The 13,551-nt window shown below is 41.4% G+C and overlaps 1 protein-coding gene across 1 annotated transcript in view; it reads right to left on the bottom strand.

Moving 5' to 3' along the window:
• Positions 1 to 830: 830 nt before the first annotated feature.
• The window catches only part of doc2a (double C2-like domains, alpha), a gene marked incomplete at both ends in the record, with an annotated part of 66,715 nt that continues 53,994 nt past the window's right edge, over positions 831 to 13,551 (bottom strand). The window contains 3 exons of the mRNA XM_084456708.1: positions 831 to 967; positions 1,330 to 1,426; positions 3,331 to 3,412. Of these exons, the coding sequence (XP_084312834.1) occupies positions 831 to 967; positions 1,330 to 1,426; positions 3,331 to 3,412 (316 nt within the window). The remainder of the gene's footprint in view (positions 968 to 1,329; positions 1,427 to 3,330; positions 3,413 to 13,551) is intronic.

The raw sequence follows: 13,551 nt of genomic DNA, 5'->3' as shown, positions 1-13,551 counted from the left end.
AAGCCGTCAGACCAGAACATAACAGAACATGGCTCTCCAAGCATATGAATGGTAGCTCTACCAGAGATGGTGTAGATCTGAGTCACGCTTTCACATCAAAACATGCAATAAATCACACAACACACCATCAACATGGAAGAACCGATGAAGCTATTATTACTGTTTCATAAATTACCATCTGCAGGCAATTGGATGGTGATCAAAGAACTTGATACAAAATGTCTGTTGTTATTAAGACCACTTAGAATTCTTCGGAAGCATTAGGTGAGACGTTATTGCGACAGAGGTACAAATAACTAACTAAATAAATAAATAAAGGATATTATGTGTGTGTGGGGGGGGGCTTCCAGATAAAACAAAATAAGAGATTAATGAAACAACCAAACCCAATTTAACACGAATAAACAAACTGTGACAGATGAATAATGAGGGCTGTTCTATTGACAAATGAATATGATTTCTTTTTTGTCACTCAAACATTTTCTGGCATGATTTGAATCTCCCTTTGCAGAAGGCTGGAGCATTGTTTGAATGATCTAGATGGAAATGGAATCTACAGCGGGGATATGACCTTGGGATGACAGAGGGATGATCAGACAGAGAAAGGAGTTCTCCCTCAATCAACCCCTTCGAAATGAAGCCCAGATCTGCCTCTTACAGACCAGCCTATTGGTGAAGGACTAGGACCTATCAACCACGTATTGTGATGCAACTTCAAAGTAATGAATGAAAGTCATGCAGAAATTTCTCCACAACATGCGATGAATTGTCTCTTATCCAAATCCTCTACCAATGTTTGGCCAAAATCAGCACAATGGATTCAGTGCCTCCTATTCCTGGACTGTGGATCCAGGCAGCTCATTGGTTAGCGTGTGCCATCGCTCCACCTTCGTCCCTTTGTTCTTCAGACAGTCTATCCAATGCTGGAGGGTCTCTCCCTGTGAGTGACAGCCTAAGGACACACCCCCTTCAAAATGCACACACAGAAAACAAACTCATTACGCTGAGGTATTTTAATACAGGGATTGCCATCAAGGTTTTGCTAAAGTCCCAAAGATCAGAATGCTGAAGACAGAAACGCTGAAACCTTTAAATCGTACCTTTAACTACAAGAGAAATCCATTTATCAATAACAGGGACACTAAAATAGCTCATTGGCTTCTAGAAAAGCCTTGGCTGAATTAACATAATTAGAAGAGCAGGTGACTCATGACCAGGGGAACACTAATGGATGTTGTGAAATAGCCTCACTGTGGGATGTGTGTGTAGCCCGTAGCCCGCTAACCAGTCTGTAACATTCATGAATATTGTGTAACGTAGTCCACTCACCGATGAAATCATTGGACTTGCCCAGGTCATAGTCCCAGACGGTGATCTCCAGGGTCTTGGAGGACAACTCTGTGAAGGAGATCTCATAGAAGAACTCCTGGGGAACAAATGTCAATCAATTTAAGGTACCCTGCATTCTATTCATAATATGTGTAATGTTTGTGTAAGCAGTGACACATTTACAGTCAAATGTCATTATTACTATTAAAAGGTGGTGTTAAAATTTTTATAAAATCAAATCAAACTTTATTTATATCTACTCTGTCTACGCACAGTGTCCACGGTCATCTTGACAAAAGGTCAATGTCTGAAGTTGACATTGGGCAGATGTCTTTCTCAGGACCCTAGAACGTGCAGCGTCTTTCTCAGGACCCTAGAACGTGCAGCGTCTTTCTCAGGACCCTAGAACGTGCAGCGTCTTTCTCAGGACCCTAGAACGTGCAGCGTCTTTCTCAGGACCCTAGAACGTGCAGCGTCTTTCTCAGGACCCTAGAACGTGCAGCGTCTTTCTCAGGACCCTAGAACGTGCAGCGTCTTTCTCAGGACCCTAGAACGTGCAGCGTCTTTCTCAGGACCCTAGAACGTGCAGCGTCTTTCTCAGGACCCTAGAACGTGCAGCGTCTTTCTCAGGACCCTAGAACGTGCAGCGTCTTTCTCAGGACCCTAGAACGTGCAGCGTCTTTCTCAGGACCCTAGAACGTGCAGTGTCTTTCTCAGGACCCTAGAACGTGCAGTGTCTTTCTCAGGACCCTAGAACGTGCAGCGTCTTTCTCAGGACCCTAGAACGTGCAGCGTCTTTCTCAGGACCCTAGAACGTGCAGCATCGGTCGCCGGTTGAGTTGTAAGGATTAGCGGTAACCAGCGGGTGCGAGCCGGTAAACGGTAGTCCAGCGAGGTAGGATACCCTCCCGTCCAAACCAGGTGAACGGTGTAGGATACCCTCCCGTCCAAACCAGGTGAACGGTGTAGGATACCCTCCCGTCCAAACCAGGTGAACGGTGTAGGATACCCTCCCGTCCAAACCAGGTGAACGGTGTAGGATACCCTCCCGTCCAAACCAGGTGAACGGTGTAGGATACCCTCCCGTCCAAACCAGGTGAACGGTGTAGGATACCCTCCCGTCCAAACCAGGTGAACGGTGTAGGAATTACAAACCATTTTATACGCCCCCCTCTTTTTAAGGGACCAAAAGTAATTGGACAGGTGGCTGCTCAGCTGTTCCATGGCCATGTGTGTGTTATTCACTCGTTATTTCATTTACAAGGAGCAGATAAAAGGTTCAAGGGTTCATTTTAAGTGTGGTACTTGCATTAGAAATCTGTTGCTGTCAACTCTCAATATGAAATCCAAAGAGCTGTCACTATCAGTGAAGCAAGCCGTTATTAGGCTGAAAAATCAAAACAAACCCATCAGATAGAAAAAAACATTAGGTGTGACCAAATCAACTGTTTGATACATTCTTAAAAAGAAAGAACGCACTGGTGTCATTGACTGCAGAGGATTTGCAACCAAATATTAAAAATTACCATTTGATTCATGATTTATTATTTATGTTAGTTTGTCCAATTACTTTTTGTCCCCTAAAAAGGGAGGAAACCACATACACCATTTGTTGTAATTCCAACAATGTTCACCTGATTTAGATTAAAGACAAATGAAAGCTGAAAGTCTGCACTTAAAGCACATGCTGAATGTTTCATTTCAAATCCATTGTGGTGGTGTACAGAGATAAAATTATGAAAATTGTGTCAATGTACAAATATTTGTGGACCTAACTGTAGATAGATAGATAGATAGATAGATAGATAGGTAGATAGATAGATAGATAGATAGATAGATAGATAGATAGATAGATAGATAGATAGATAGATAGATAGATAGATAGATCTAGGCTCATAAGAACTAATCTGGCCCTGGTCAATGTGCAGATCATAACACACACTCTCTCCTACACATATTTAAGTAAGCACACACACGCACACACACACACACATTCTGTACCTCATTGAACTCTGGGTTGAGGGTCTTTTTTATGACAGCTGTTTTATGCTTGGATTTCTTCAGTACGTCTGGCTTGAGGTAGCTGAGAGAGAGAGAGGTGATTCAGTCACAGCCCAGTAACAGTAACATCACACCCACTCTCAACACATGCTTCTCTCTGAACACTCACGCTTCAAGCTTCACGTTGTAACATCTAGGTCCTAACACTGCATGAGAAATACAGCAGCAATGGAAAATAACAAAAAATACGTAACTTACATAAATCAAAAACACTGAAAAATAAATGTGTACATGGATGTTGTTTACATTTTACAAAGTACATTCATCAAGGCTGGTTTAGACTATTAGGATGTGATGGCTGGGGTATACTGTACTGCACTGGAACAGTCTAGGAGTCTGTAACTGAGCCCAATATTACAATATACTGTATGTGTGTATATGTATATATATATATATATATATATATACATACACTGTATGTGTGTGCGTGTACACACACACATACAGTATATATATATATATATATATACACACACTTATACAACGGTATAGATCCGGTCCATTGTCTCTATTGGTCAGTTTCCATTCCAGCCGTGGCGATAACAACGATATCCCCACGCTAAAATGGAATGTTCGCACATCTTTTAATATCAATCCACCTCTTATTAGGAGCCGTGGCAGCTTCCAGATCAATGTTTACAAAGATGTGCTGTAGCATTGTCGTTGCCTGACAACGTTCCCTTTTTCAGCAGAAGTATCCGCAAATGATTAACAAATAGTTCCATTAAAAATAAAATTTAAAGTTCATATTGTCTTTCTTTTTGAAATATTGACGGATAAATGTGGCAACCGTTGTATAAAAGCATTATGGAACTCGAAGTCGGCACTCCGCTGCGCGTCGTGCCTAACCACTCCCACTAGCCGTGGCGATATCCGTGACATCCCACTGCTTCTCGTTCCATAATGCTTTAATATACATACTCTATGATCTGTAGCTGAGCCGATGTTAGAATATGATACTGGACATACTATAGTCCATGCTATGATCTATACTTCGCTGCTGTCAGGTCAAAACCTTGTAACTCCAAAGTGATTCAGAATTCAGAATGTTGAAAATAACTTTCCAATGTCAATGTTTTAGAACATAAAAATTGGTTTGGTTTATTCGAAAGTAAAAAAAAAATACATACACATATGACATTATAAAAACTAACGAGGATATAAACACAGAAAAGTCGAAGACTTATTTCCACTGGTCCTCTTAGGGTGAGAGAAAGAAAAGGAGAGAGAGAGAGAGCAAGACAAACAAGACCTATCTTAATTTATCAGACATTATTTAATGTAATTTCAATTCACAGTAGGGTTGCAAATTTCAAGGAATTTCATTAATTGATAACTGTTAACCTTAACAAACGATAGTCGATTAATTGATAAGAACGTCCTGCGCCAGACTGCACTTTGCTCGCTTCATTTTTTTGTCTTCTTCCGCTGTGTCATGAAATTTCCCGGCATCCCGATTAGCCTTTACTACATGGCGGGGCGCCCTCATGTGCAGTCAGACCCTAAATCATGATTACATTTCACGCAACTCCCATTGAAAACGTTCGTTCAAAAAAATAAAAGTTCAGTTCCATTAACAAGCAATTAATCAAGTAACTAAATCTTACTCAAATAAATTCTTATCGGCAATTAATCGATAGTCGATTAACTATTAACATCCCTAATTCACAGCTATTTCAGTGGCATGACTAGCTTCCGTTCTACCAGTCCTGAACAGAAACAAGCCAGCCACGCACATAAGCCAGGCTTGACCTGGCCTGGTTTTCTAAGACTTTAATTGCATTTAACGTAGGAAGTCAGTGTACTACTACTCACCAGAACTCACAAGTGTATCACAAGTGTATCAGAGCATAATCTAGTACCTTGTCTTTGTGGGAGATGAGTAATGCAGAGTCATCAACATATAAAAATAACTGACAAGAACAAGCTAAACTCATACCATTAATATACAAAAGTAATAAAAGGGGCCCCAGGACCCCCCCTGGGGTACTCCACAATGGACTGCCATAATACTAAATAGAGTCCCATTTACAACAAACTAGTATTGGGTTGACAGATAAGATCTCACAGAATACAGTGTCAGACTAAGTAAACCCATGATTCTTAATTTGATCAACTGTGTCAAATGCCCTTTGAAATGTACCGCATCACCATATCACACCACTTCTAATAAAATCTGTATGGTAGAGCAAGCATATATCAGTGGAGAATGATTTCCTAATACCAGATTGGTCAGCATAAAGGAGGTTTGCCTCATGAATATAGTCATTTATTTGCACATGGACAACTTATTCTACGGTAGGACCTTCAATATCAGGCTTAGGGTGGAGACTGTTCTATAGTTTCCGTGCTCAACCTTACTGCCCTTCTGGTGGCACAACCCTAGCCTGGTTCCATTCCTTCAGTAGCCTACATAACTCTATGGACAGATATATAACCAGAGTTACATAGGGAGGTTATCCTCCTCCTGCTGCATCCTTTTGGAATCTGTCTGGAATGTTATCGCTTGAGCTCTGATAGCCCTTCAAGGACCTTGGCCTGAGAAACCTTAGATAAGATAAAATAATACATTTTCTACATTAATAATGCCTCACATGGATTATTAAAGTATATCTTATCTTAATCTGGCTGTATGTCTTGGGCTGTGTAATAGGAGTGAACTTCCTAAGTGGGCAGGCAAACTACCCACCAGTTTGGAAGCAATGGATGTAAAATAATGAAGTCAGCCACCTGCGATTTGTCAAAAATTATATCGCTATTAATCTCCAACCCAACACTGTGGGCTTTGGTTTTTAATTTATTACTGGTGCTTATCTGATTAATAGACTGCCAGAGATTTTTGGTGTTGTTCTTATTCTCAAAGATTTTATCCTGAAATCTTTTTGGCTATCTCTAGCTTGTGTCTAACTTAGTTTCTCAATGCATTGTAATGAATAGAAAGTGCAGGGTAACCATAGTTAACCCGTTTCATCTGAAACGAGCCCCTCCCTCTCTAGCAGCTTCGATAGTCCCCCCTTTCCCCTCACTAAGAACATGACTGACCGTGTCAAAAATATGAACTAGTAAATTGTCGGAATTTCGGAAATAGTCGGACTAGTCTATAAGCAAAGAAAACAGTCTAAATTGAGCACAATTGTTTTTTACAGTACAGCCGACAGGTCTAGTTCAATAATTTGTATTGTATTTTGAATATAGGCCTATATGTTTATTTCGATCTGCTGCATACACTTGTCAATGCGTGCAGCCAATGGCCTGGCGACTTGCGAAGTTGAATAAACACATTTCAAACATCAAAAACTAAATCTTGTGTGATCTGAATTACAGTTCAAAATAATTAGTTTCAACTAAATGAGTAATAACAAAGCATGCCTTAAAGGAGTAGTAAAGGGAAAATGCATGTTTAGCCCTGTTTTAAGGTTACTTATGATCATATACAATGGTTCAGATCAAAACGTTGACAAAACTAGCACATTTGAGAAAGTATGATAATTGCTCTACCACCGTTTTGGTCATACAATGGATGTGGGTGGGCACCTTGAGAAATCATTCAAAAACATGTTAAACTCGATTTCAAAGACAAGAAGCTCACAGGGGGGCTAATTGGTGTCTGTTGGTGTTCTGACATCAAATTCGCCGCAAAGTATGAATCCTGTAGGGTTTTATTGATCATTTTATGAAATCCATTGACTTGTATTGACGCAACCGTTGTAGATGTGTAGATCAATCCGCAGAGGGGATTCAGGAAGCGGAACTACTTACGGTAGCTATTGTTATTGTTTATGTTGCTAGGCTTGACTCAGATCTTAATTTCGAAAACCACATCAAGAATATTACAAAGACATCCTTTTACCACCTAAGGAACATTGCCAAGGTGCAACCCTTTCTCTCTCAGGCTGACACCGAAAGATTAATGCATGCTTTCATCCCAAGCAGGCTGGACTACTGCAATGCTCTACTATCAGGCCTACCAAAGAAAGCAATCTCTAAGCTACAAATGATACAGAATGCTGCAGCACGAGTCCTCACTAAGACTAGATGAAGGGCACACATCACACCAGCCTTAAAATCACTACACTGGTTACCAGTCAACTCTAGAATAGACTTTAAAATACTATTACTAGTCTATAAATCTCTCCACAGTCACTCACCAGAATATATTTCAGACATGCTTGTTAAGTACATGCCCAACAGATCACTTAGATCCTCAGGCACTGAACTTTTAACAGTTCCAAAAGCCAGGACCAAGAAACACGGAGAGGCAGCTTTTAGTTTCTATGCCCCCAACCTCTGGAACACCCTGCCGGAGTGCCTAAGAAGGGCCGAAACAACGGAGGTCTTCAAGCGAGACCTCAAGACGTACCTTTTCGACCTAGCCTACAATCACTAGCTAGGACCTTGAGACACAGAAAGGCAGCCTCAAACCTACCTGTGAATCCTCTGTATACATTGGTATTGATCCTGCTATGCAATGGATGTATATCAAGTAGTGTACAGAAGCTGGTTATCCTGAAACAGGCTTGTTCTGTTCTGACTGCTGTGTTGCTTCAATGACTCAGTGTGCTACTAACCGTTTTCTGTCTCCCCTAGTGCCTCTCTCTCTCCCTCCTATCATCTAACCAGGTCCAGTGTCAGCTGTGGAGCTGTGGATATCGTAGTATTTAGTACACACACACACACGTACACACAGACACACATCAGTCCACATCCGGCTTAGGCCTGGACCTGATGCTCTTAGCCTTTATTGCTCCGAAAATTTAATTTAATGTTATTTATTGTTCTTTAAATGTTCTTAGCCATTAGACAAATATATTCCAGGAGCTTGCCCCAGGTTGCCTGTTTCAATATCTGTGTGGTCTGTATGGCTCTATGTGCTACTAACCCTGTTCTGCCTTCCCTCTGCCTTCCCTCTCCCTAGTGCCTCTCTCTCTCCCTCCTATCTTCTAACCAGGTCCAGTGGATGCCCCACTGTCACCAGCAGACCTCCCTGAGTCCGATAGATACCCCCGTGTCTGCTGTGGATGATGTAGCATGTCTGTAGAATATTCTCTCTCCTATGATGCTTTAGCCTCTCTCACTCTGAAATGTAATTTCATGTAATGTATTGCTTTATAAATGTTCTAAGCCAGTAGACAAACATACTCCTGGAGCTTGCTCGATCGCCTTGTTGAGAGGGGTCAGGGAAGAATTTTTACAGCTCACTTATTTGGCCCCCGGGTGATTACTGTTTTTTTGCTTCCCTCTGGAATATGTAGGGGTGGGTCGTATACCCACCTCCCTTGTTCTCTGTAAAGCGCATTGTGTTGCCTCTGGGTATGAAATGCGCTATATAAATAAAGCTTTGATTGATTGATTGATAGGCTACCTAGTTTGCAGAAGTTTACACACGTATGTGCAGCGACTAAATAGTTCTATGCTAAATATTTAAAAAAGCCTTTCCAGATGAACTAGAATCTTACTTTATGGTGAATTATATGTCAGAACGCCAACTAACACCTCGGTGAGCTTCTTGTCTTTGAAATCGAGAGTTTAACATGTTTTTGAAAGATGTTTCAAGATGCCCACCCACATCCATTGTATGACCAAAACGGTGGTAGAGCAATTATCAGACTTTCTCAAAAGTGCTAGTTTTTTCAACGTTTTGATCTGAACCATTGTATATTAACATAAGTAACCTTAAAACAGGGCTAAACATTCATTTTCCCTTTACTACTCCTTTAATTAAAATAAATCACACTGTTGTGAATATGGGTCAATGGTCATTGAATATGGGTCTTTTATTTTTATTTTCTTCTTAGAATTGCTCTTGAAACGGGCCCCCAGATGGTTAAGGCCGGCTCTGAGGGTAACTACTTCTGTTATACTCTTTGAACAAATTACTCATTTGCTTAAAGCAGTATTGTGCTATTTTTTACATTTAGCCCTATTTGTGGTCTGTCTATCATGAACCTGAAACCTAGAGATCATAATGTCAGTGATCATTCCAGTATTGAGCTAGCTGCAGTTTTTATGCAGGCTCTCACTTATGCAGGCTCTCAATGGAAGTCAATCCATAAATGCATTGATTAAATACCACATTCGATGAGCTGTTTAGAAACCATTGAATTGGTCCCAGGGTTGGGAAGCTTTCATAGGTTGTAAAGCAGGGGTCTCAGACTCCCGGCCCACGGGCCTTCTCCGGCCCGCCCCACCCCTCCATCCGGCCTGACATGATGTCAGAAATATAATGTAATCCGGCCCGCAAAATAATTTATTGTACACGGATCACCGACAGGCAGGCCTACAATGCAAAATTCAAGTCGCTCAAACGTGGGGCGAAATGCTGTTATTGTGTGTAGCGCGCGAGGTGAATTCTCCTATAGTCAGAGGTGCAATCAATCCGCACACAACTATGAACGGAATGCAGCTAGCCACCGAGAGGCTGTTTTCATGGTTAACTAACCAACCTCACCTCCCCAACCCCACCCTCTCTTCCCTCTCTACTACCCCCCTCCTCTCCACATCCCACCTTACCCCACTTTTCTCCCCTCAACCTTGTAACATCTAGCCGCCCCACCACGTGCTCCCTAGACCCTGTTCCCTCCACTCAGTCTGTTGCACCTGAACTCCTTCCCTTCCTAACCCACCTCATCAATGCATCTCTTGGATGCTTGGATCAGAAATTTGGAACCACCAGGACTCTTCCTAGAGCTGGCCGTCCGGCCAAACTGAGCAATCGGGGGAGAAGGGCCTTGGTCAGGGAGGTGACCAAGAACCCAATGATCACTCTGACAGAGCTCCAGCGTTCCTCTGTGGAGATGGGAGAACCAGGCTGAGCGGCTGTAGCTCAGTTGGTAGAGCGGGTCGTTCAATGATCGAAGGGTCAGTGGTTCGAATCCCAGCTCTGACTGTCCACATGTCGAAGTGTCCTTGAGCAAGACACCTAACCCCAAATTGCTCCCAATGAGCAGACACACCAAGTTTGCCCCTGACTGGTGCTTTGGCCTGATCAAGCAGCACTATAGGAAGACCAGAGTGGAGACTTTTACTGACATCGCTGGGGTGGTGAGAGACAGCGCTCCTGTGAAGAAAGTCAACACCCCACAGCTTGTCGGAGTTGAGGACGGCACAGTGCTTGTTGAAAGCTACAACTGGCACCAGCATCTGAGTAGCTATTTCAAAAAGCTCCCAAACATTAAGAGTTACCAGCACTTCAGGTAATTATCATTGTAATGTATTAGCTATTCCATTTTATGGACATGGTATGGTTGTATTTTATTTGTGGCCAATATTTTAATGCACTATTTTAATGCACTAGTTTACAGTAGTGCAGAGTCAGTTGTCTATTGTATAGACAAGGTGTTCAATTGCTCGAGTGTTGTCAGGTGTTGATTCAATTATGGCTACTTTTAATGTGTATGTCTGTATGTTTAATAAAGCATTTAGGAAAAGTTTTAATCAGGACTTGAGTATTACCTATTCTGTTGAGTACTATGTTTACAATTCATTTACATTCATGATATTATTACAATTGACCTTTCAGGTCTGCCTACACTTAGCTTACTTAGCTAAGAACCATTTTAATTACAATTTACTTCTAAGGGCAAATACTTAACTTTACTTTCATATGCTCATATCAATATAATATCAAGATCATATATATAAAATATATAATATAAATATAAAAGGAGGCCTATTAACACGTACCTATTTACAAACAACTTTGCTACCTGCTGACTCAATCAAGTAGATGTCCAGATAACACACTGTGTCTTGGTCTACTTATTCACCACAAATGGCCAGGAACCCGCCAGCGGATTCAGTCAGAGGTCCGCCAGCTCATCCATCGGGGACCCGCTGTAGGTCCACTAGCCTTGTGTTATCTGGGTTTATCCCTTACCTTTGTCCAGAAACAGAAGTTGAACCAATTACAGCAAAATAGCTAACGTTACAGGAATCATCAGTGTAACTGCTTTAGCCACTGGCCGCTACCATTAATGTTATGAAAGCTGCTGCTAGTTGTTGTGAACTCATGAGCTAACTGGCTATCCCGCTCTTATTGTGCTGGATTAGCATTGGAAGCATTGGAATTGATGTGTCCAGGCTAGTGTTGTCACGATACCAATATTTGACCTGCGATACTATACCAGCCAAAGTATCACGATACCAAGTAGTATCACGATACCGCAGCATTTACATTTTTCTTTTATTTTTATGAACGTGCAATGTATTTACAGTACATTACAGTACAGTGTAATCACTTTATACGAGTGGTGCATGAATAACATGCATTTAACACATTACATTGTAACTCTACAGGTAAGTAAAAATATATTATGCATATTATGAATTATTAATATTCAATATTTAAAAAGCATATCTAACAACAACGACAGAATCAGCCATGTATACACACAAGTGTAGTATCACCAACCACCAGTAAAGGTCAGCGGAGGGCCACTGGGTTTTGATGGCAGTGATATCTACATGCTTTATCTAGCTTTCACTTTCGTTTAAGTCAAAACCAGATCAAACGACCAAATGTCAAGAGGTGGATATCATTGGATTATCATTGGATTCGTCTCAGCCTACATAATCTAGCTCACATTATTTTAAGGAGTTTGGAGTTGGAATGAGAGAACGACAAATTTCATTCAACAGCTGTGCATGACGACATGACAGCAGGTAGGTTAATGTTACTTCATTAGCTCATTAGCTAGCCAGCTGGCTAGCATTGGCTGGCTAGCTAGCAACAGCAGCAAACGCTTTAGCTATGAGGTTTATTCATTAATTTTTGTAATATTAGCTAATGGCAAGAACACTGCTAGTTATAACAAATAAAGTCATACTAACCTCATTAGCTCGCTTGTATTCCAGTTCAAGGTCTGGATGACGAGATTGTAGATGCTTTATTAAGTTTGATGTGTTGCCTCATTTTGCCTGTACGGCATTGCTGCATCGCCTGCACAACGGACGGCCATCATCTATGGCGTTTCCTTGTTTATATGTTTTAAAACCAAAATACTTCCATATTAAACTTTTAGAGTTATATTTCTTCAATAATGTTACATTTGATGGTACGGACTCGGAGCTAGAGAACACTTCTGACATTAAGATAGCCTACTGAGAACAAGACTGGCTCGCGCCCAGGCATACAGATAACGTCAATAGCCTGTATTGTGACTGCATGTGTGCGCGAGCCAACACATTGGGAGCTGCACAACGGTGTTGCGAGCCAGTCTTCTCATTAGCAGAAACCAGTGAATTTGGGAACAGAGGTAACATTGTCCCCCTGCCGTGTCCAACGGTAGTACCATATTCCACGGTAGTACCATATTCCACGGTAGTAATGTTGTATAGAGCTTATAGTATAGTTGGCACCGTGACGTTTTGGCACCGCGGTAGACCGTTGGTACCGGTATATCGTGCAACACTAGTCCAGGCGACAAGACCTTTCTTAATTCATCAGACATTATTTCATGTCATTTCAATTCACAGCTATTTCTTTGGCATGACTAGCTTCCGTCCTACCAGTCCTGAACAGAAACAAGCCAGCCACGCACATAAGCCAGGCTTGACCTGGCCTGGTTCTGTGATGTTCCTCTTCGGTCTTTTTGCCTCCGCCATGATGTGTGTAATAGCCTAGAATTTGTGCTACTATTATAGCAATAGCCATCTGAAGTTGGTGTGTGAAATAATTCCGTAAAGCGTTATGGATGTTGCCGTGACAGCAGTGACAGCGGCCCGCTACATTAAACAAATTATTTCAAGAAGCAGCACTCGGGAGGAGGGTTGGGAACGAAAGAGCAGGGCCTGTTACAAGGCAGTGTACCATCAAAATGATTTAGAAACTTTTAAGGTAAGAAAAATAAATTACATTTAGCCACTTTAATGAAATATTTATCTATTAGTTCGTGGAACATTCAGGGTCTGTGCTCTACAGTTTTCGGACTGAGGAGCACAGACCAAGAATTAATCTCTATCATCAAAGGTCAAGATATTATCATATTATCAGAAACATGGTGTCGAGACGACACAGACCCTCACTGTCCCTTTAAACTACAGAGATATAAATACCATCCCTCAAACAGAAACACACACGCCATGGTAGAGATTCAGGTGGGGTTATTGCGTGGTATAAAGAGGACTTATCATCTCATTTTGAAATAATGAAAAAAGTAGCAA

This window comes from Borostomias antarcticus (assembly GCF_949987555.1).
Source record: "Borostomias antarcticus genome assembly, chromosome: 22".
Taxonomy (NCBI): domain Eukaryota; kingdom Metazoa; phylum Chordata; class Actinopteri; order Stomiiformes; family Stomiidae; genus Borostomias; species Borostomias antarcticus.
Note: the sequence above shows the minus strand (reverse complement) of the source record. Positions and strands in the feature narration are given on the sequence as shown.